The sequence below is a fragment of the Lutjanus erythropterus genome, chromosome 13, assembly GCF_056507025.1.
Source record: "Lutjanus erythropterus isolate fLutEry1 chromosome 13, fLutEry1.hap2, whole genome shotgun sequence".
Taxonomy (NCBI): Eukaryota; Metazoa; Chordata; class Actinopteri; order Lutjaniformes; family Lutjanidae; genus Lutjanus; species Lutjanus erythropterus.
Genome location: NC_139329.1, coordinates 6,918,782 through 6,943,771, shown reverse-complemented (window position 1 = coordinate 6,943,771; position 24,990 = coordinate 6,918,782). Strand labels below are relative to the sequence as shown.

The 24,990-nt window shown below is 40.8% G+C and overlaps 1 protein-coding gene across 1 annotated transcript in view; it reads right to left on the bottom strand.

The window, feature by feature from the left end:
* Positions 1 to 24,990, bottom strand: part of hipk3a (homeodomain interacting protein kinase 3a) — a 39,796-nt gene that overhangs the window by 10,794 nt on the left and 4,012 nt on the right. Inside the window, exons 2-15 of the mRNA XM_084735144.1 lie at positions 21,953 to 22,992; positions 21,625 to 21,816; positions 21,272 to 21,453; positions 9,238 to 9,361; positions 5,124 to 5,243; positions 4,478 to 4,564; positions 3,547 to 3,731; positions 3,182 to 3,347; positions 2,559 to 2,682; positions 1,792 to 1,886; positions 1,440 to 1,594; positions 1,051 to 1,212; positions 588 to 959; positions 201 to 362 (exon numbers count right to left, since the gene is read on the bottom strand). Coding sequence (XP_084591270.1) covers positions 201 to 362; positions 588 to 959; positions 1,051 to 1,212; positions 1,440 to 1,594; positions 1,792 to 1,886; positions 2,559 to 2,682; positions 3,182 to 3,347; positions 3,547 to 3,731; positions 4,478 to 4,564; positions 5,124 to 5,243; positions 9,238 to 9,361; positions 21,272 to 21,453; positions 21,625 to 21,816; positions 21,953 to 22,990 — 3,164 coding nt within the window. The 5' untranslated portion in view covers positions 22,991 to 22,992. The remainder of the gene's footprint in view (positions 1 to 200; positions 363 to 587; positions 960 to 1,050; positions 1,213 to 1,439; positions 1,595 to 1,791; positions 1,887 to 2,558; positions 2,683 to 3,181; positions 3,348 to 3,546; positions 3,732 to 4,477; positions 4,565 to 5,123; positions 5,244 to 9,237; positions 9,362 to 21,271; positions 21,454 to 21,624; positions 21,817 to 21,952; positions 22,993 to 24,990) is intronic.

Below are 24,990 nucleotides of genomic sequence, written 5' to 3'. Positions count from 1 at the left end.
CTCAACTACAAGTTAAAGTTCTACATTTGAAACTTTACTAATGGAAAAGCATTTTAAGTATAATATAATACAAATGTCTAAAGTTGATTTTTCTTCTTTTAATAGGCCTATATTTTCCATTTCTGACAGGTAAATTTGGGCTGTTAGGCAAGTAAAACATTTCTGTTTCTTGCCCAAAGGGTAAGGACACACATCCGCACCTGTTGGGTCTCTTGCATGGTGAGACAGAGGGACTGGACTGGAGTGAGTTGGAGGCAAAAGAACTGGTGCTGAGGCTGCTGTCGGGGCTGCTCAGGGAACACACTCTCTCCATGGACACGCTGGTGTTTCTGCACGCCTCACACACGCACTCTTCCTTACACCTAAGGACAGAAAAAAGCAGGTTAGCATTAGTGAGGCACAAACCTCATTTGATTTACAATGGTAAGCAGACACTGTTACAGAGGCACATTCAGCTACTGAAAACAAACACTGTTAGAGCAGGTGAAGGTCATTGCTTTCCGAGTTCTTCTGCACGTCTTTGTAAGGATTTGAACAAACAGGTTGATTTTGATAATCCCATGTCTATTATCTTTGATATTACTCACTCGCTCAAATGGCACCTCTGAGGGTCTTCATCGTCCCCCTCATCCTCTCCATCGGTGAGTTCACTGTGGATGCTGATAACACTGGGAGCGGGGCTTGGTGTGTCGCCCATCAGAACAGCCACATCTCGCTGTTGCTGACTGGACAGGTCCAGCTGGCTGTTACCATTTGGTACTACCTCTTTAAAGCAGCTCACTTCCTCCTCTACATCGTCTTCCTCTTCATCTGTGTTCTGAACTTCCACTTGCCTGGGTTCCACCAGAGGCACCTCGCTCTGAGGCTGTTCCCTTCGTGCCACTGCCTGTCCAACAACGTCGGCCATCTTGGGTGTCCGACATGCTGATATGTGGATGTTGCTGAGGTGGGACAGGTTCCTTATAACAGAGCAGTTGATAATATGTTAGCTAGAAATAAAATGGCAAAGTGGGTTAACTTCAAAGGCATGACTAAGGAGCAGAGTTTCACCTGTTATGACTGTGTCTGTTCCTTTTATTGGCTGGCTGGGGCCACACAACATGAGCTATGCCAATGTTGATTGGCTGATGGGCAGAAAGGGCTGACATCTGATTAGTCAGGAGAGGCTGCTGCATCACTGAACTGTAGTGACTGCTGTGAGGACGCACTTTCCTATTAAAAGGTCACAAAGGAAAAAAACTAAAGAGAGGTGCAAGAGAAACATAATGCAAACTGCATTGCATTTCAGAAATTATGTTACAACAGAAAGCTGACAGTAATCTTGTTACTTTACTGCATGTCCACACATTGAATGCAGCAAAATTTTTGACGAGGGTAAGTCTTAAAACAGGGAATTTCCCAGACTTTGAGTTTGGGTGACTCAGAGTAGTGTGACTCACCCCCAGTCGCCGATCCTTTGTGGTCCGGCTGTGGTATCATTGGTAAGAGAGGACGGGGGTGGTGGTGGGGGGTGAGAGGGAGGAGGACCCACTGGAGTCATCTGCTGCCAGGCTGCTGGGACCAGGAGCTGCTGCCCCCGGCTAGACCATGCCTGCTGCAGGGACAGAACAGGAAAATCAAGGATGTTATGCAATCATCTAGTCAAAATCTGTATTCACTTCCTCAGACTACCCTGAGGAACGATGGTGGGGTCAAAGGTTATGTTGGGGAGTACAGAAAAGTGGTCTCAAAGACTAAGAAAACACATAATCTACACACCTATGTAGAATTCAGGTTTGGGTCATGTCTTACCTGTGCAATTACACCAGGCCTCACTGGTAAGGGCTGTATGGGAGGGGCCTGAGTTACCATGGGAACAGAATACCCTGCTGGTTGGTTAAGGTTACCTTTAAGAAAAAAGCGTAAGAAAACCCACCTGTTATTTATTCACCTACCAAGAAGTATTTCAGCCACTTCAAAAACAAGGTTCACCAAAGAATATCAATATCAGTTTAAGTGTATGCGGCATTTAGTGTATTTTCACCACTTTAACTTGCTGCCAGAAAGTCCTTTCTGGTGGGAAACTGCTGTTATGTAAGCCAAGTATCACTCCCCCAGAAGCTACCAGACTCCCTCAGTAATTTTCCCTCACAGAACACCAGGTGCTGGTATACTGATGCCGCCATCAGTTACTTTGGCTCATTGTGCATCTTCAGTATATTAAAAGGATATTTGGATTCAACAAAGCCACACAATAAGACAAACTAACTGACTGAGGCGTAAACCAGCAACCCATGTTCTGCAAGGTACGGTTACTTATTTACATACTATAATTTAATAAACAACTGTGCAGTCTGGTTACTTTGGAGAGAGACCATTATTTGGCTTAAATAATGGTGGTTTGCTGTTAGAAAAGGCTGTCTGACCTCCATCTGCTGTAATACACTGACTATTGATTAATACCTCATACAACCATACATCAAAAAGGACTAAAAGAACTATCCATTTAACACATCACATCATTTGAAATTTGAAATATTTGCATTAAAATTTAATGACAAAAAAAGCAGCCTACATACCTTGCATTGTGGGAGGACAAAGAAGAAGGGCAGGTGGAAACGAGTCACTGCACCCAAACTGACCATTACCACTTGCTAGAGCTATGCCAGGATGCAACACTGAGGGAGCTGACTGGGTTATAGTCTGCTTTAAAAAAGAGGATGGAAAAAGAGTGGCAGAGAAAGAAACGGAGATGGCATAGCAGGCAGAGAAGAGAATGTAAAGGAGAAAGGGAAAATGTGAAAAGAATATTAAGAAAATTGATTTAGAGGAAATGAAGTGAATGACCAAAATACTGAGATGATGTTATAGCACTTTCTACCCTGCAGAGGGCAACATTGGGTCAAAAGTACAACACAGAGAAACATTACATAACCAAAGATTAGAGAGATTTATGGGCATTTATTTATGTTCTGTCTGGGAAAAAAAATGAGATGTAACTGAGAAACTATGTGTAGAGGTTTAATTTTCAAATTAAATAATGTAGCCACAGCCATGGTTAAAAAAGAACTGACTGTGGTGTTTGTAAATCAAGATCTTCATCATGCCAATATAATTCATTACAGATGAAATTAAAAAATATAATATTGAGATAAACCAAAAGTTGCTTGGAGCATATACATACATGGCTACAGTTTCTCACCTGAGTGTGGACTGGCAAGTTGCTGTAGCCCAGAGGGAGGCCAGAGGAGGCAGTGGGGGCTACGGGAGGTCTTGAGAAATGAATGGTGTTCTGATTCAGAGCGTCAAAAACTGCATTGGTGGGCCGACTGTGGCACATGTCCATGATGCGGAAAGATGACTGCACACTGGAGGGAATGAGAAGCATTGTAGTGGATTTGGAGAAACATTTTATGACTTGAGTTCATAGTACATTCATCAATAACACGTTTATACCAGTTATGCCTCTTTGCATGCTGCTCTATACTACAGAGAAGAAAAACAAAACAAGCAAGAGTGTGCAAGCCAACACACTGTGTGTGTCAATGGCAGTTGTAGCAGCCTTACTGGTTACTGTGTGGGTAGTCCAGCAGATGAGTCATAGTAAGGAAGGGGTGATTGAGGACGCTGGAGGGAACAGTCCTGTCTTCAGCGGTGATCAAGAGCATGCTCTTCAGCAGAGAAACAAACTCCCTCCTGTCGGTCTTCTCTGCCTGCATGTCACTGTTATCAGGACTCAGCACCAGGTTCACCTGAAAAAATGGGAGGCAAAGAAAACACTGCATCTGAGAACCACACAGTTGATGTCACAGTTCATAAAGAAAAACAGGAGTAATTGAACCAATGAAGTGATATTGTGGTTTTACAGCATCATAACTAGGCCAGGGCAATATAGTGAAATCAATATTGTCATATGAGACTAGATATCATGTCATGGAATATGTGTTGTCTTTTCCTGGTTTTAAAGGCTGCATTACAGTAATGTGATGTAATTTTCTGAACGTATCAAACTGTTCTAGCTGTTCTTTTATTTGCTTGTACCCACTCAGTCATTATATCCACATTACTGATAATTACTTGGCCTATCAAAAATCCCACTGTGTTAATATTTTGTGAAAGCACCAAAGTCATCCCTAAAATTTTGTGATATAATTGTGATATTTGACAGCATTGCCCACATTCTATGAGATCGTCACAATTTGAGAATTTCTGGAATGCTATTTTAGAGAAAATGTATATATTGAGATATATATCACAACATATATCTCATATCATAGCACAGCCTAAGAATAGAAATCTTATTTACATGCCATATTGCCCAGCCCTGAACACAACTTGGTTCACTATGTTTAGAGATGTGATCTTGAAGTTCCAACACATTTAAAGTCAACACAATGTCATGTGTCCAAACCCGAAACTGTCTTTCTTACACCTCTAGATATCACATTTCTTCTTTGGTTTGTATGTGATTAAAGTCATTTTGTCTGGTTGGACTCACGTGTGCTATGTCATCCAGGCAGCTGAAGATATACTTTCTGGCCTCTTTGGATTTAAGTCCCGTCTCTTTCTCATGCTCTTCTGTTGTCTGGGGGAAGAGAAAATATTAAAATTAAAAAGATCTACAGCATGTAGGTGCAGAATGTTGAGATTTCTGTATAAACACATTTCTGTGTGTTGAAAGCTACTGCTGGTTTTGTCAGGTTTAAATGACAAAGAATGAAAGGTCAAAGTATTACATATAAACAGGTAGTGCGAGCTGAGAGTGTCTGTGAATCTATGTGGTAAATCAGTGTTACACTGTTAGGATTTTGCTAGAAAGTACATGGACAGATAAATATTAGTCACACATTCATTTAAAATTATTTAGAATCCACTCAGCAGGTAGTCTAAACAGAGTTTCACATTTCCTGGAGCCTTCATCAGGGTGTGCTGGCTTTGTCCTGTTTTGAAAAGCTTATGCAGCTGTTTCCTATAGGGAATGTACTGCCACTTCATACTTTTCCCCCCTTGCAGCAGGAACTTTCTCTAGAATTTCCAATGAATATCTCTTGTGTTTTCAAATGTCAGCTTCCCACTCAAATCGGGCATTGCTCATAACAAGCATGTCATGTGCGTGTATATTTGTGTTATTTGTGTGCAGGTACTTTTAGTCTCCAGGAGGCGTAGGGAGAGTCTGACTCTTTGGTGAAGAAACGAGAAGTCTTGGTCCCCTTGTTGAGCAGCTGCTCAGCAGGCAGGCCTTGAGTCTGAGAGATGTACCGGATCTGAGCAGAGACACAGAAGACGGGGAGAAGGAGGAGAAAATTAAAAAGAAATTCAAGTATGGTGAAATGACAGAGAAAAGATGTGAAAGAAGACAAGGGGAAATATAGAAAGAGAAATCCCTAGGAAGGAAGAGAGGTTGAGAGAGTATTAAGAGATAGTGGTTTATATCACAACACCTTGACTGAAAACAAGATAATTAACTTGTAACTTAATTAATTTTACCCAGTTACTGAAAATAAACCCTTGTGTTCAGCTGATGCACTCCAACCATATACAATTCTGAACATATGTCAGCAGCTTATTAGCGTGGAGGTACATTTTGGAGACCTTTTCACTAGTGCTCTATTCATTCCATAAAGGTGATAAAGGAAGTGAAACTGTTTTTGTGAAGAGACAGAAAAATCCTGCAGAACAGTCATGAAAAATATGAACTGGTTGATATTTCAAGGACCAGCGCTGTAATGGTAAACAACATGAGGCACAGACATCATCACCCACATGTCAACTTATGTTATGCTCTGCATTTTGGAGGTTGTCCAAGAGCTGGTCTATAAGTTGCTTGTTATCTAATACGGCACTTTAAAATCCATGCACTTTAACCTTTATTGCTCTGCCAAACTGACATAGATGGAGTGCTTCATGAGCCCAAGGCGGATGCAGCAAACAAGCCACACACATGGAAAGGGCAGTCAGAGGTTAGTGACATGAGCTAAACAAGATCGTGTGCACTGAGGATTCAGTTTATGTTAACACTTTTAAACTTTTAAACCATGCATTACTTACAAAAAAGTAATCCTTACTGAATACAGCCAAAGACAAAGTACTCTAATTAAATTCATACTTAACCTAAACAAGTATCTTCAAAGCCCCATGACTTCAATTTCCTTATTTGAACTTTAAGTAACAGATTAAATGTCTCTCGCCCTGATGTAAATCTTATGACCAGAGCTTACGTCAAACCAATGAAGACATTCTGAAAATGCAGTAACCAAAAGAAATTAAAAGTGTGTGTTCTGGTTAGCCTGCCGGGCTGTCCGGTCTATTACCCTTCTCTGCTTCCATCACAGCTCATTTTGTGGTTAGGTCACTTTGAGTGTCTGTTTGTCAAGGTTACAGTCTGGCATGCTGTTATCCTGCACTGATCTGTGTGCAATTATGCAGCAATTACAAAAAACAAACAAACAAACACAAAAAACCCTCAAACTGTGCATATGGATCTAAAAAATATATATAATAGAACTGAATAGGGCTGACCCCAAGTAAGATTTTCTTTAGTCAAATCAGATTTGGCTGTCCTATACGAATAGTCGAAATTCCAATATGAGCCTACATGAGTATGTTTTACCATTTAGACTTTTGTTTTAATGCCCTTCTTTTTTCAGATCATAGAAATTCCTGTAGTTCAGTTATTTTATCTAGTTGTGTAGAATATACTTTATATATAGTTTAGCATACTTTTTACAGTCCAGTTATAAAATCAGCAGACCTGTGGAGCTTCTCTCCTGAGGTTGCACTCGCTGTCTGGCATCGTCGGTCCTACACACGCTTTTGTGCCGTGAATTAAAGATTTATTTGGACCAAACCAGAGATGGTAATGTTGATTGTTGGGACAGTGGAAAGAAGAACCAACACGTTTTCGGTGAGTTTTATTTAGTTTCTGAGTCTGATGAGAGCAATCAAACAGCTGTTTCTGGTTAAACGAAACATATCCTACTTTTGAAAATAAGGCCTCCCACTGTCGTGATCCGTCCATAATGTTCTCAGAGACTACCAACAATAATCAACATCAACAACAATCTGTGCCTGTCAGTGGCAAAAACAAGCACACTTGCTCACTGTGGGTGCGTTTGGATAAGGTGGCTGATAGCGCATCACGTTGCTCTGTGTTTCTATCACCCTTACCCTCTTCCATCACAGTTAGTTTTGTAGTTCATGGTGATGTAGAGACTCAGTCTGTAAAGTTTACAGCCTGTGATGCTGTTGCATTGCTCTGTGTACAATCATGAAAATAAAAAATGAGCAGAAACTTGTTTAAGTGCACGAGCTAACATAAAAATATTTTTATGATTTCCTTCAATTTTTTTGTAAGCTTCTGTTGGCTGTAACTGTAATGCACACTGACTGACAGAGAAATAAAACAAACAAGTGCTCGATTGGAGGAATCTCAGTAGACTAAGGCATCTGCGACTAATGATTCGAATTGTGGACTATCAGGGGGCAGCCCTACATCTACAACTGAAACATGCAAATTTCTAACACGTTCCACTGGCATTTCCAAACATGGCTGTACAAACTACATGACTTTTGTATGACAAAGTTAGATTATGTCACTGACCATAAAAATGTATTTCTACTGAAATGATAATCTGTTTCTTTTGTTCTGTTATTGTGTGTTTTTCAGTTTAATGATTTCCAGGCTCTAAAACATTTTCTGGTATACCCCCGAAAAGTTCGTAGATATGTGCCAACTTTTCCCAAAAATTCATTCAACTCTCCAGTCTGCCCCGTCTTGATTAGTCCTCTCAAAATTCCACGATACTCCAGAAATCCCACAACCAATAGAAGTCTGACAGTGGTTCGTTTTTACAGCCTGTATATGTGCGAGCATGAGTGCACGTGTCTACGGCCCAGAACAAACACACTGACTGGCCAGAGGGCACTGGACTGAGAACCTGCTGATGGTGCACTGAATGCTCACCACAGTGAGTGTGTGTGTGTGTGTGTGTGTGTGTGTGTGTGTGTGTGTGTGGGCACATGTCTACCATCAGGCTTATGTTTATAAATACATTTTGCTGTGTAGAGTGGAACTGCAGTGAGCCTTGGCATAGCACAGCATACTTTGGGGGACTCAACGTGCACGCGCGAGTGTGCGTCCTGGCACTGCCCAGTGGTATGACAGAGCTGTCACTGCACAGCAAAGCTCCATCAGCCACTAGACCTGACTGATGATTGTCCAAACTGCTAGCTACTGTTGGAGCCACAAGTGATACCTCACCAAAAAAGAAAAAAAAAAAAATCCAAAAACAGACACATGCACACGCATTATACAGGATCTCACCAAACAAGCCTACAATTCTTTAAAAAAAAAAAAAAAAAGGTTATGAACAAGAATGTTTGGTACTGGCGTATATACTACGGAAATCCAACCAATTCCAAACATTTGGTTTGGCCAAGAAGTTGAGAGCTTGGGAGAACTCTGTAGATGTCCATAAAAGGTGAAGTATAATTTTCTCCCAACATAATAAATGCCAAGACACGACAATAACAGGGTGTTAGAGCTTTTCTTTTCAAAATGTATAAACTTATATACTGAAAACATGACAGGTTTAATTCTGGTCTAATTCAGGTTTAATTCTGCCTATAGTCAAACACAGGGTAATCCTGTATTGGTCTGTGAATGTAGTGTGGGCCTTTTCCCATGCTCCCTCTCCCTCGCCGGGGGACTCCATTTAAAGTCCCAGTTGTGTAGTTTAGACTGGACAACCCTGTGGGAAGATAATCACACATTGCCAAGAACAATTTCCTGATTCACTCAGCTCAGATTAGTATTAGATGGATTTCGTGCTGGATTTGTTGGACTTCGGTCATACGGCGAGAGAGAGATCACGGAGCAACAACAAATAAAGGTTTAACTATATAATGAACATACTGATGAGTTTCAGTTTCTGGGAAAGTAGATACCCAAGAATTATAAGCATTAAATATGTATTGTGTAATCTGTGAAAAACGTAATTTCTTGTTGTTTATCTTGTCCTTTTCACTCCCTCTCAGGGTTAGGGTTAGGGTTAGGAGGGCTACATCTTTAAGGTCTCTCCTTCCCTTCTTTGGAGTGTGTTTGCATATGACACAGTAGCTTCCAGTTCTTGCATGTGTGTGTGTGTGTGTGTGTGTGTGTGTGTGTGTGTGTGTGTGTGTGTGTGTGTGTGAGTGTGTGTGAGTGTGTGTGAGTGTGTGTGAGTGTGTGTGAGTGTGTGTGTGTGTGAGGAATGTTACCTGGTCGTACTCCAGCGCTCCAGGGTAGAGGGGCCAGCCCAAGAAGAGCTCAGCTATCACACAGCCCAGTGACCACATGTCTATGGCCTCGCAAAATGGCAGGCCCAAAATAATCTCTGGAGCCCTACGGAGAGAAAAAAAATAGAGAGGCACAAAAGGTTATGTCTAGGAGTGTGTCATGTAAAATAAAAAAAAAATTTCACAGTCACAGCCCGAAGGACAAGATGTCACACAACATTCACAAGAGTGGCAGGCCAAGGGTCTGGGGCTTTTGTTGGATGGATGGAGCTCAAAAAGAGAGGGTGAACAGAAAATGTTTCCACTGCACCAAAAGGTCAGATAGCTTAGTGGACAGAGCAAACCCTGTCAACCATATAAAAGCAATATTAGAGTAGACTAATATGACTGCTATGACTCCAAATTGTGTTTCCTGCATAGGGAATTTAAAGGGACAGTGTGTAAAATTTGCAGGGATCTATTGGTAGAATATGGCAGAAATGGAATAACGTGCTTTCATTACTTTAGAATGAGCCTATTAAATCTGCAGAGACACACATTCTCTCCTATGGAATCTGCTATGTTTCACAGTCATGTTTCTACTGTAGCTCAGAAAGCTCAATTCAACACTGGCTCTTATCCGTACACATTACGCTAGGGCTGGAACTAACGATTATTTTCACAGTCTTCAAATGCATTGGTGGACACAAGGACCAAGAGCACTTAAAATACATTTAAATTTAATTACATTTAAACTAGCGTAGCACTAACTACACACTGGCAATACATAAGATACATTATTACAAAATTAGGACTAACAACACAGACTTGATATGGCTTTTCTGATGCAGCTCTGTTGCACAAACTAAAGATCAAGTAAGGCCTGATTAGGTAACTACTTAAGATTACAAAACCCTTGATGCCCCTAAGAAAGCCAAAATATGATTAAGTGGCCCACTGTCCAAGACAAATGAGTTGGTCTCTATACAAACCTCTTAATGGCTAAATAGTTCACAGTGTGTTTTTAGTGGTATACGAGTTGTCACACAATATACCAATCTAAATGTAAACCAGCTATTGGAACTGTTTCACCATAAATGTATCACAACTTTCACCTTTTTTTGCCCCTGCCCCTCAGACAGCCTGAGTCCGCTACTGCTCAAATATCTTGTTTTTCCTACAACCCCAAGATATTCAGTTTACTGTCATAAAGAATCAAAGAATTCTGACTTTCCTTTTTTTTTTTTACTCAATCGAATTAATCTATTATCGATTAATTTAATAACTGATTCATAATCGATTAATCGCAATCGATTTAGATACAGAATTGAAAAATAATGTCTCTGATACAGCCTAAAATGCTGATATCGGTGTCAGTACGTACGCAAGTCTATGTACCAATCTGATGTAACAAAGTAACTTAAGTCCCCCTGAAGTGGGACTTAAGTTACACCCAGGTGATCGTGATTGGTAACCAAAGTTCAATGATTCCTAGTCAGCACAATATATTCAGCTCCTGCTACTACACTGTCTTTGGCTCTTTTCTGTGTAAAAGCTGCTGGATTTTTGATACAATTGTATTCCTCGATGGTGGCTAATAAATTGTGTCGGAGGATGCCATCTGTAAAGCCTCCGCTAATCCACTGTCGGCTACAACCAAAACTGGCCTGCAGTTCATTGCAATCCACATTACTACACTCAATAATCTGGCTCAATATCCTGCCCACAACACTATCTGATTGGTTAGAAGTCACCAACGAACATTGATGTCACTCGATAGAGGCAATGTGACAGCGTTTAAAATCAGTCACTCTTCCCATTTTTTCAGACTCTGCGGCCACACAGAGATGTGCCGCAGGACCAACCATGGACCAACAACGATTAGTTCTACCCATCAACATAAAATGAAAATTTAAATATTAAGGGAAGAATGTGAAAATATGAATTAGATTACACTGATGTTCCTTTTATGGGTTATTTTAAGCACCATACTGAAAACAGATCTGATTTGGGTGACATTTATATTGGATAAATATATTATATGTAACAGTTTTTTGTAATACTTATCATGTGGCATTTTACGATTTAATATGTTTCATGAACAAATAAATTTTTTCCACTTACAGTGGGAGTCATAAGATTGTTATAGATGGTGCTTTCTGTGGGCAGAGAAGGCAGACAGGGTTTTTTCTCTGGAACCAATGTTTATTTATGTCATGGTTAAAGCACCAAATTTCCCTCATTTAGAAATCTAAATAAATGGCAAAAACTTTTACTCATATCATCAGCTTTTTGGTTAAGGTTTTACATTTCACAGGGTCCAATTACAGCTGTCAAACTGGATTCAATTTAAAGGAAACTAAGTCAATAATTTTAGCTAAGCTTAAAACTACCACATAGCATGGTACTTAACTGTCACTGTGCAAAAAATCAGGCTCTCATCAACAAGGGTTATTCAGGGATCTCAAATTGAACATTACACCCATATGACGTGAATGCAGTGTTACTGCAACAAAGAACTAAATCTCTTCCAACGAATGGACTTTGTCACTTACACAATTCAAATGGGACTTGTAATCTTGCAGCAGTAGTATGAGGTAGTGCGGGAAAACAATGGGCTATTAGGCCTGGACACAGCAGCTGAGCAACAGTGCTGCAAATAGCAACCACTGCTGTGACGACCACAGGGGAAATGACTGTTGCCGAGTAACAACCGGACGCAAGACCATAATGTAACAGTATTACAGGGTGATAAATGGGGCCATCACTCACCTCCATGTGTGTATGACTGTGAGCATACGTGTGTTTCTATGTGTGCAGACACACAATTTCAGATGTCATGTCCATCACAGCTCAAGCTTTCTGCCCTCCTTAGCCTGGAGGAGGAAATTACACTTTACCATTTCCTATTGCTCCATCAAGAGGAAGACATCCAGTTATGCAATACCCAAACGACCCTTAGGGGAGACTGCCTCAAACATTTTACAGAACAATCCAGTGAAGCAGGGACTAAGACATTGATTGCTGTTTTCCTTGTTTTAAGCACTACAATCAACAGAGGTGAATTTGCCCACAGACAAAACCATCAGACCACAAAAAACCTTTCTGGACACAATGAGGAACCTGTCAAAATAGTGACAAGTCTTTTTGACAAGTCTTAAGGGCAGTTAAAATACATTTAAACTAACATAGGTGAACAAACTACACACTGGCAGTAGTAAACTACTACAAAATTAGGAGTAACTACATAGACTTGATATTGCTTTTCTTACACAGCTTTCAGTTCTGCTTGACTCACACTGCACACACTTATGATCAAGTAAGGCCAACTTAAGTAACTGCTCAAGATTACAAAACTTAAAACAATTTACTACACTGATGAAGAAACAGAGACAGGGACAGTCTGGTTTTGTCTGTGATCTGGTATCACATCCACGGGCTCTGCTCTTGCTTAATGTTTGAGGTACAGAAGGAAACAAACAGGGACAAAAAGTTTTATAGTAAAATTTGACCAGTTTTATTAGGGCCTGTTTTTTTATACAGCTCTTTTAAAAAGTTTTAAAACATCATCATCATCAAGTATTTTGATTTCACACTCCTGTTAGCAGGGCCTGTTCCTCCATCAGATGAGTGTTAACTGCAGAAACAAATATTATCCACAGGCTGCACCAACACACACTCAGGGTATACCTGTCCATTACAGATCGATGGTAAATATAAACAAACATGCACACACACACACACACACACACACACACACACACACACACACACACGTAGTGTCAGGGATTAAGAGAGACACAAAAATAAACTGAAAAAAAGGACTGTGTATGTGTGTGTTGTTGCTCCCAGCTATACTGCCAGACTGATAAAAGCTGCAGCAATGGCCCCGGCTTTCCAGAGCTATACACACACCCACAGGTGTTTGGCAGCCATACCAGGTTTCCAGAACTAACTAGTCACACTAGAGAGCAGCAGTTACAACAAGAACAAACACCGCAGACTATATGGCGAACCACTGTTGCTGTGCACAGAGAATTGGGATAGCTATCACTTCAGGCACGAACAGTATGCAAGCGTGTTAAACACCATGAGAGGTGACTCACTACAGGACATATGAACCCAGTGCTTTAGCATTTGTAGACAAAGCTGATCCATGATGATTACATTTCAAACACACCCCACTACATTACTAAGGCTTAATGTGCAGGACAGCAGATCAACTTACAAGAGTCAACGCGCATGTGCAGCAACCAGAGAGATACACACTAAAAGCTGAGGTCATCTGAGAAGCACCACTTGAATATCAAACTTGTAATTACTTTCAGTTGCATTTTAAAAATGCTTGCATTGTCCTTTCTTGCCGGGTATTTCCCTGGGGTTTTTCAGAACTTTTTAATACCACTTAGAATGAAATTTAATGCCAACTTCATGACCATACCAGCTGAAGTATTAAAGACAGAATGAAAAATTCATTTATATTACTGAATAACTGCTTTAAAAGAAAAAAAAATCAAAACAAACAGGGGTACTGATAAAGTATTGGCTTTTTACTCAAACTTTTCTGCCACTTACTTACTTACAGTAACATAGTAGTCAAACTCAAGTAGACTCATCTTTGATTTATTTTCACTTTACTGTCTCTCCACTATGCCACCTCTACTCTGCTGTTCACGGACTTCGCTGTGTGTACATGTTTGTGTCTGTGTGTGTACCTATGTGTAAAAGCCGCCCTGATACGGAGCAGGGGTGAGACTGCAGTGTGATAATAAATTACACCAAAACACACGTATTTGACAGTTATTTTTGAAGTTATTGTATTTACATAAACCTATGAAAGGACAGGAAAAAGACCTTTGTTAACAAAATTAAAGACTTGTCAATGATATTCAATACATTTAATTGGTTTTGGATTTTCAAATGTAATACTTTGTTATAACCCTGTGACCCCAGTCTTTGTAAAAGACAGCAATGCAAATTAGAAGTCTATATTTACAGAGCTGCTCTTTAAGACTAATTAAGACTACTAGAAACTAATTAGGCTACCTGATCTTTGATTTTATTTTGAAAGAGAAAAAAAATCACCTATTTAATACTACAAAAGGCTGTTGTGGGTGGCAGACTTGGCCACACAGCAGGAGTCAAGGAGGCGAGGAAGCACTAAATGAATAAATCAATAAATTAATTATTAAAAAAAAAAGCCACAAGGCCATAGTAAATTCAGCTATGACCGTAAGCAAACTAGCAGTCTTAATGACAATCAGGCTCAATCAAAAAGAATTATAGCAGTTCAGTTTCTAACAAATGCAATGGCCCAGTTTAGGTTAAATTAGAGGCAAAATTAAAAACAGAGCAAATACAACATGTCTTAAATGCTTATGAGAAGGAAAAAAGACCAAGGGAGTGGAAAGCTGCGTTTCCTCATGTTAAACTGTACCTCTGGACAACATCAGTTTCCCCTGCTGTTTCATACCACAGTAGCAGTTACTCTTTCTGGGGTCCACATTAAGACCATAATTAAGCTGACCGAATACATACACATGCATGAACAAAGCAGGAAAGGCAGTAGCATTTTGAGAAAAAGAAAAAAAAAACACAAAGGCTAAGCAAAGACAAAAATAACATGTTGTAGGCTAATTATTTGTTTGGTAAAAATGAACAGCCTGTTGGTAAGAAAAAGCAAGACTAACACAGGCCTATCAGTCATCCAATTTTGGCCCTTCACATCTATAGTGGTATATATACGTAACAGCGTATGTGTCAATATGGAAACATTTTTTTTTTTTCCCCCAGTTTACACACAGCAGATTTTTTCTCTCCCAGGTATTGTATCAGCCTCAAAAAAAATCCACTATCTGTCTGGCTCTACTAGCAACATGTTTTCACAAAAGCACCACTTGTAGGTGATCATGTGTTATTCATGATGCACTATATTTGAGTCCTTGCAGCACATATGGGGTCAGACAACATGAATCCACAAGCAGTGCTGAAGCGTATTTAGCTAACCAGTAAAAGTACCCAGCTGTGTAAAAAACCACTCATCTACTGGTCTTGATTTTTGAAACTGTGGAGTGAAACTGACAGTGTGAGCCAGTCAGCAAAACACAACTCAACATAGAAAGAAGGCTCTGGGCTACTTGTCAAGGTCTACTCAGAAATGCACTTTGCTGTTACTTCTAAGGAGAATACACATCTGAGTATGTACATAAAATAATTGACAACAACATGTATGCAACTAGGTGCTAGTGTAAAACAAAACACCACCACCAGCATGACAAAGAAATCACACCTAGATGATGGAAGTCTAACAAAGCCTGCCCAAATCTGTAAGCATGCTAAGATGATAGCCACCTTTCCCTCCACCTGATCTGTTAAACTGAATTATTCACATAGCCCAGTGCTCCATTTTCATTGTGGGAGGTGGTTTTACGTCACCAGCACCCACAGGACAGAACAGTCACCTCACCAGGCCCTGCTGTGTCATGCTACTATGGCAACAACACATTAGAGCATGACAAGCATTGAAAAGCTTCTGCCAGAGACTTCTAGCTACAGAGTTATGCTAACAAAATCAACAGAGTTGAAGTTCCTATTGCTACCTAACAGACATCTGTGTGTTTAAACTGAAAATACTATGCAAGAAAAAGTGTTGCACCTGTTTACTGAAGGCAAATTAAAACACCCAGGGACTACTAAAGCATAAGGCAAGATCCTGTTTGCCTGGCTGTGGACTAACAAGGTCCATTCAGGGACGATGACTAATTGATGTGGGTAGATGAACGAACGATTGGTACACCGTTTCAGTAGAAATTATGCTGAATGCATGTTTATCACAATCTACTGCAGAACATAATTTATGTCACTATAAGACCAGACTTGAATGACTAATTACTTGAGGAGGAGAATCCAGGGATCAAAACACCACCCTACTAATACTGAACATGCTACCACCTGAGCCACAGACATCCTAGTGAGTCATAGATATATATACAAATCCAAAACAAATTCAGTGTGAAAACTGAATACTGCTGCTGAAAACCAATCCTTACAGTATACTGAACTACAGCCTGAAAGCTTGGCAAAAAAAGTGTAGTGCATAAAACATGCATTACTACTCTAAAATATATCAGAGTCACAGCCAACCAAGCTACTCATTTCCAATGGTAGGATGCTAATAATGGATGGCAATGTACCACCAGGAAGAATTAACCTAAGGGAAGTAGTACTAGACACACAGGCCTCTAACTCCTCCTAGTCAAAGACAATAAGAGAAACCATAAGCTGATTTATGTACAAGTGAATCCAATTATTGTTGTTGAAAACTACATGTTTAGATGGACAAAACAGACAGAAACTAGGGTGAACAGTGGGACACCTTTATTTAGCATATTAATTATGACAATGTTCATAATCATGAACATAATCAATTATGACAATGACAAAATGTCCCATCAATGCTTGTTATGTGCTAATGGTTTAAGGCCCATTCTGTTCATTCGGGCAATTAACATTTTGAGTGTCACTCATTTGATCTTTTAAAATACTGGCATGTTTTAGTCTACAAAGTGCCCATGCTTGTAGGCTTTTAGTCAGTTGGTAAATATGCTCCTGTCCGACCAAATTCTCATTTGCCAGACAGTCATCAGTGTTACTTTCATAAAAAGAGAAGCACTTTTTAATCCATTATTGTCATGGGTGCGACACACTGTATGCAGACTCGACCCAAACTAATTGACACCATGTCAAAGAACCAGCACAAATTGTTGCAATTGGCACCAGAATCACAGGAGAGAAGAGCTGATGGAATAAAAAGTTTATTTTTGATGACAACATGTGCCTTGTCAACCAGTGTCAGTTCAAGTTCAAGCAACTCAATGATAGATTGATAACAGCTATCTGTGACCTGCTGCTCGAAAGCTGTAAGTTTTGCCATGTTTTACATTGTTTCAGTCTTTATTTTGTAGGTTATCATGTTGAATTTGGCATTGGCAAAATTTACGGCTATTGTGGGTGGCTACTACCATAGGCTGGTGCTATGTTGGACTGATGTTGTGATATCAAGACGAGAGAAACCATGTCAATATTAAGCCTCATTTGAAGCCAAATGGATATCAAGAGTAGTAGGTCAAATGCCAGTTACTGTTTTTTTCAAACAGATTTTAATGGAAGTTTATGCTGCAGCACTAGCTCAGCCAGCTTTACCTTTGTTGTTATACCGAAGCCGGACGTTTTTGTTTGGTGATCCTTTTCGCCAGTGTCTGGGTTTGTGTTGCTTTACTTCAAAAGGCTATGCGTGAAAAGAATGAATTTGTTTGGCAAAGCTGTGTACAACCCGAAGTAAATCAGAAAATATATTTAAAAAAAACAAAAAAACATGGACCCTACAGATGTCTAGTGTTTATCTGCGCATTTAAACAACTGCCAGTTCATATGTGAGTGCTGAAAGCAAAACTGTATTGACTGTATTTGTAATTTTGTTTCATTTTGATCTCAGATTGTGCCTTTAATCAGAGTGTTAAGACAACCTGAATTTTATAGGCCCTTGGGGTTTTCTTTGTTTCTTGAAAAACTGACTTTTACATCAAAGTTGAACTGCTGGCAACGTAGCTACCTATGGTTCTGGAAAATCCAGGGAAAACCCCAGAGCTGTAAAAAACCTCCTCCTACCCACTGTGGTGAGGCTAGCATTTTTAGCAGCTTCAGTGTGGTAACAATACAGTACAGCCATTATGCAATATGAGATGAGGAGACACTGTGTCCTGCAAATCACTCTCCTGATAACCTGATGTTCAAACAAAATGACACATACACACTCACACCACTCTGGGGCTCAGATTACATAATCTTATAGATATGAAAATTAGTACAGAGCAGTGAAAAACAGTGTGATGTCATGCCCCTAACAACACAGGTATTTACCTTATCAAGCTAACATACCGGCCCACCAATGCACACGCTCACACATAGACACACACAGTGGAAAGCAGGTAGGATGGGGGGCAAATAAAGTGAAGAGACAGACCATTGGACATGCTGGTGTACCCTTAGAAACCAAAATGTTGCTGTGTCTGAACTCTTTGAATAAACTCTCTAACCAGTGACTCTTATTTGAGAAGAAAAAATAGATGCAATAAAAAAAATAAAATAAAAAAGACTGAAACTGTTGCACACTGGTGGTGGGCACAGCAAAATATGGCCAGACGTTACACTTCACAGGATCAATGTAGCTTTGTGTCTCACAGGTTAAGTTAAAAATCTTGACACACCAGTTTTCCATCCTCAGAGAACCTCTTTATCAGATTTGAACTGAGTTATTGTGAAGCATGATAGGGTACAATGTGTAACCTACATGAAGTATCCAGCATGCAAGCTCTTGCATGGACAGGGGCACACATATGAACACACCCAGACACACACAGGAATGTCTGAATGTTTTTTCCTGGATCTAAATGTGGGTTTTAACATACCACATTCTTCCCTGGCCTTCTGTGTCCTGAGCGACCTCCCTAAATTTCAGTGCCGGCCCATTTTAACTGCACTATGATCTCAGCGTTGCTGCTGCTACTCAAAAGACAAAACACACAAGCACACATGAACACACTCTCATACACACACTTAAGCAGGTCAACTGCAGAGCAAAGCCTTTATGTTATGCAACAGCTATAGCTCCACTATCTGAGAGGGGGCCTAACAAGTGGCTTGCTTTTGCAAAAATAGAGAAGCTGCAGGGTAAATGCTGGTATTTTGGTGCTCTGTCTGCATGATCTCTGTTAGCAGAAATTATACTTGAAATAACTGAGAAAATGTGGTGCTCTTCATAGGGCAACAAAATTGGGAGTACATAGAGTGTAATGGTGGGTGTGTGCAGTGCATTAGTTGCAGACATACCCAGTACCTCAAGAGCATTTGTCATAGCTTGCGCAATGTTTGAAGAGTTTGCAATAGTTTACCCAACCTGATCAACCTTGCTGAAACTTGCTTGTGACAGTGTAGCTGAACAAAATTACCAGCCAAGAAGTTCTCCAGTGGTTAGTGAAAAGGAAATATTTTGCCTGGGAAACTAGTGTGGACATCATTACATGTGTCAACTGCCACTGACCTCTATTTGCCTCAAGTCCACAATTAGTCATCAACTATTTACAGTGCATTTCCAATGAATGAAAAGGTTTGGGTGATGAACAAATGATCCACTTCTTACAATGTGCAATTTAGTTTTTAAACTACAGCAGATCCTTCATGTACTTTGTGGCATAATGCAAGCTTGCAGCTTAATTACTTAATGAAGTTCTTTTGTCGAACAATATGTCTTGAAGTTCACAATCCTGGCTGTGTTTCCTAAGCACGTTCTCATTCTCGCTCTCACTCTAGCCTACAAGACATGCCAAATATTTCATTACGCTGTTCCTCATATAAACATCTCAGTTCCTCTGCACGTTATGCAACAGCAGCAGAGTTTAGGGCGTGACGTGCTGAACACAGATCAGACATACATGCATGCAGGCATGGGTCCAAAAATGCCAGAGTGGAGGAAAGAGTGAGGGGGCAGGGCAAAGAGAAAGACAGCCGGCAAAGAGGACAAAAAGTGAAAAGCCAGAAAAAGAGAAAGTGGGGTGAAAGGCTATCGTGGAGCTCCCAGTTAGGGTGTGCAGTAGAGATGCACGGGCTGCAGTTATACCTGCGGGAAAACCATAGGTCAGGCATGGTGGGTCTTAAATATTAACATAGATTAATGGCGGATGGATGAAAAAATATATCATTAATAAGGAAAATAATTACATTCTCTAAAATGTGAACACATTTAAAGCTAAATACCATGATGCCACTAAAAAACAAGAACTGAAACTTTACCAACTACTCATTTCATCTTCTCTTATCATTAAACCACCAGCACATTATCACGAGGACTACTGTGCAACAAACAATATAAAATTATACTGATGATTCCCCTTATTTATAATTCCTCATTGAAATGCTCTCTGTGTGCATTTTTGCTTTATCCTGTAATTATGATGCACACTCACTGACAATGGAAAAAAATGAGTACTTGACTGAAAGAATTTAAGGGGCAGCCCCATAGTGCGGGTGTGGGTCTCTAAATTAAAGACAATAATTGGTCCAGGAGGGTGGTGCGTAGATGATTTATGTGTACATGTGGTTTCTGGTGACGTTGGAGCCAATCTCTAGCACGTCCCTTGTGTGCAGGTTAATACAGAGCACTTCACATTACACAAGAAAAGAGAAGGCCACAACACATAAAGCTGGGGCAAGACGTTGCTAAGCCCTGTGGGAAACTCACAGAGACACACATATAAACAACCATTACCCGTGGGACTAGGTCAGCTAACTATGGTGGCATATCATGATGACAAATGACATTTGACTTCTTGACATGTCTGATCCTAGTAAAAATACCCTACCATGTGGATCTCATTTCTGAACATTTTGTACTATTTGAAAGCTGCTGTGTTTCTTCTGAGGTGTGCAACTTTTTTTTTTTTTTTTACTATTTTTGGTTTCTCTCATAACAAACAAGACTACAAATAAAAATTAAACACAACTCACTTTCACCTGTGGACAGTTTACTCTGTGTCAGTGGTGTAATATGAATGAAAACTTCAGACCAAAAGTTTTGGAACATTTGGTCCGAAATTCAACACTGTGCTCAGCCCCAGGTATGGGATAGACAACCCCACAAAGAAATTCCTCATTTCACACAGGGGTTCTGGGTTTTTAAAAAATATCACTGACCACTGAATCTGTAATTTCTACACTAGCAAAAGCCAGTCTAATGAATTGTCCTGATCATAGCAAATGATGTTTATGAGATGTAACAACTTTGATAAGTAACTGAGAAGAATGCTGACAAAACCAGTGTTATCAAGTATGAATAGGTATGTCAGTCAACTCAAGACTCATCCATTGCACGGTGACTCCCTTGCAGTGCTTATGTATTCTGAAACAAAGACATTTCTATGACTTCTTGAACTTTGTGAACCATGGATTACACAGAACTTTGACAGAAAGTGAAAGACCTCACCTGTAGTATCTGGACTGCAAGTAAGTGGAGCAGACAGCCTTGGAGACATGGCTGGCTGAGCCAAAGTCAATGACTTTGACTCTATAGGGCTGCCTGGTGGGGTCCACCAGCATGATGTTCTCTGGCTTCAGGTCAGCATGGATCAAACCCAGAGACTTCAGCTTCTTTAAGGCTGTTGCAACCTGCAAAGATTTACATATATAAAAGATGCATCAGTTTGAGATTCTGGACCCAAAATTGGAAATGTCAAGCCTTAAGAAAACATCATCTTCTATGTGCATCTGTGTTTGCATCCATTGGTATGTGTACTGTAGCTGCATATATCTGTATGTCTACAAGAGACGTCATTTTACCTGCTGAAGAATCGGCCTGATGATTTTGAGTGGCAGTGGACTGAACTTGTTCTGTTTGAGGAAGTCATAGAGGTTTTGCTCCAGCATCTCAAACACCAAGCAGGTGTGGCTGCGGTGCTGAAAGCACTCCAGAGCACGAACCACATTGTGCTCATCTGCATTCTCACTGCTCAAACGTGCCAGGATCTCCACCTGGGGGTTCAAAAACAAGAAATACAATATGAGAGATTCAGTTAAGGAAAAAAGTCCAGAAGAAAACTTTAAAGCAAATGGACAGTTTTTAGCATCTAGAGAGATCAAACACAGCCTATACTGTACAAATCCTCACCTCAATCTGTCCTTGACGTGCATATGATGGGTGGTTCTTCAGTATTTTGACAGCCACCACTTCATTTGTTCCCCTCTTCCAGCACTTCACCACCTGACCAAAGGTGCCACGACCAAGAAACTCCAAGACCTCGTAACTGTTCTTCAAAGAGCACAGAACCTCGTGCTGCACTAGCTGATAGTCACCATCTCCTGATCCAGTTCTGGTCACTGTAGCTCCTGCCACGGCCTCAGTGCTGCGATTAGGCCCGATTTCTGCCCCGTCCACCCCAACTCCCATGCCATTCACCACCTCAACCCTGTTGTGTTGAGTAGGCAGTGTCCCTCCGCCCCCTAATCTGAGTGTGTCTGCATTGTTCCCTTTGCTGGTTTGCAACATGGCCACAGGGGGAGGAAGTGAAGGCAGAGCAGATACCTCCTCCACTATCTGCATGGTTCCACTGCAGCTTTTCTCCTGCAGATGTTCTCCAACTTCACTTGCCTTCTGTTCACATCTCTGGGTGGCACCTGTGTCTAGAAGGTTGATGTATTCTCCTCTTGCTTGTATTCTTCTGTTTCTGTCCTCCTCTGCCTTGGCTCTGATGCAGGCCCTCCTCAGTAGGCCACAGTCCAGGCCTCCACCTGATGGCGTTCCACCACTGTCTCTGCGAAGTCTCACTTCCTGTGGGCCTCTGCTCTGGCTGAGAGACACCTCAATCCCAGCTGGGCCTTCTCCTTGTCCCTCCCAGCTCTCCTCTCTCTGTAATCCTGCAGCCAACAACGCCCACTCCTCCCTCTCTCTGAGTTGTTGTAGTCCCCTGTGTAGTCCTCCTGAATCAGCACCACTTGAGGATGGGATAACGTTGTTGGGATAGGCAATACCGTAGTTGACTCCGATCACATAGGTCTTGGGCGGGGGACGGTGCTGAAAGGCTCTGCTGGTGTTATTACTGCAGTGAGCTTCGTCTTTGTGTTTGCTGGTACCACTGCTGCTGGATCCTAAGGCACTTGTTTGAGCTGAGTGCAGGTGTGATGGGTAGACCGAGACTTGTGAGGCCATACCTAAACAAGAGAGACACATAACAGGTATAGTAAAGGTAACACAATTAAGTTTTTAGACTTAAAGAATAGGATTTGCTCATATGATTAGTTCATGTGCCGAGATAGCTTATGGCTGATTTAGAAGGGCCAGATTTGAAATCAGTAAAGTGCCAAGGGGGCACACAATAACATTTCCTATGTCTAAGTTGTAAAGTTCAAAATTTATATGTGTAAAACACTGTGTTTATTTTTTTCTCTGCTTTATCAGTTTTGACAATTGGAAAAGAAACTTGTAAAAATGTACTGGAAAAACAAAGCCCTCTGTAGGCCTAGATTAGTTAATTAATGTCTTTTTTCATTCAATTAGCTAAACAATTTACAGCTCTACATTAAATGTCTGTTGGTGCAGCAACCGCTGTGAACATTTTTAGAATGTTCAGTGACTGCTCCTTTATCTTTTATCCACATTTCACACTGGCACTTTTAATCCCTGGGTTTAGTGAATTTTCAGGGGTTAACCCCACAAACTCAGGTCTAACCCTGCTCCTGAGCAGGGCAAGAAAGCCCAAGGCTTAAGTTGGGGTTAGCCCACTTTGGAATGTGCCAGGATTTTGCCAGTGTGAAAACTTTCTTAGCCTAAGGCTAGGTGCAGTGTGAAAAGCCTTTCAAAGATTTAAGGGCTGTATTGAGTGCGTTTAGGGGCCAGATTCAGCCCACAACTTGTTAATATTAAAATGAGACGCTGTTCAAAGCCACTCCACATAACTCCATAGAAGTGAACCCTTAAATAGCAAAATGGCACCATGCTCCTAACAAAGATTGCAGTCTAAATAAAGCAGTCATGAAAGCTGCCAGAGTGAATACACAAGTAAGCCGTCATGTCACCCTTACTGGAAAGGGGAACTGGTGGACTGTAATGGGAGATGGGGAAAGCCCGTTGCATCTCTAGCCTGTTCCTGCACGCTACCATGGAGGGTCAGTTTCATACAAAGTAGAATCGCAAAGCAAGCAGTACTCCAGGGGTAAATGATACATCATGAAGCATAATTAATGTTCTGTAACTCACTGACATTTTACAATTACATCTATACACCTGATCCAATTGATAAACCTTGCTGTGTGGGGTACTAATGAAATATTGTTTTATAAGCCATGACCATTTGTTACTGTTACAAGAAACAACCTCAACGTTCATCTGCTGTGCTTCAAAATTCAAATCTGAGTTACTGAAATGCTGAACTAAATTCACATGGGAGCTGTAGCTGCTGCTTGTTTAGTTTATGGTCTGTGCTAGGGGTGGGAATCTTTGGGCACCTGCCGATTCGATTACGATTACGATTCAGGGGCTACGATTCGATTATAAAACGATTATTGATGCATCTTTATGTATATTGATGCACTTTTTCACAAACACATTTCTTTTTGTCTCACTGAATAAGCATTCGTCACTTGCAATTTTTAAAAACAGCGCATTTGTAATAAGAATTCATTTCGATTATATTTTATTAAACTATTGGAAATATGTGCAAACTGGAAAGTACCAACAGTAGCCACTAGTAGCCGCAGCAACAGCAGCCTGCCGTCTCCCCGACTCCTCCGTCGGGTGGAATCGAGTTACGGCTTCTCATGTTTGTTGTGTTGCCAAAGTATTTTATTTTAGCTCGACACAGCTTACATATAACGTGGCTCTTGTCCAGTTCGCTTCCGCCGTCGACGTTATAGAAGCCGAAGTGTTTCCACGCGGCTGCTTTTAAATTAGAAGGAGCTGTTCGGACCTCATGGCGAGGTGGCTGCCGGTCGGCCATGTTTGTTTTCCGCTGTGCGCGTGTCGCTCCAGGTGCGCGTCCCAAAGTGTCCCGGCGATGACGCGTACCGCGCTTCTTAGTTCCACATTATTTAGAAGCTTCTGTATCACTTTAATTAACAGATTTAAATAATCGAAATTTGGACGTTTGTGAATCGATTCAGATTCGTCCACGTCCGAATCGCGATGCATCTAAGAATCGGAAATTTCCCCCA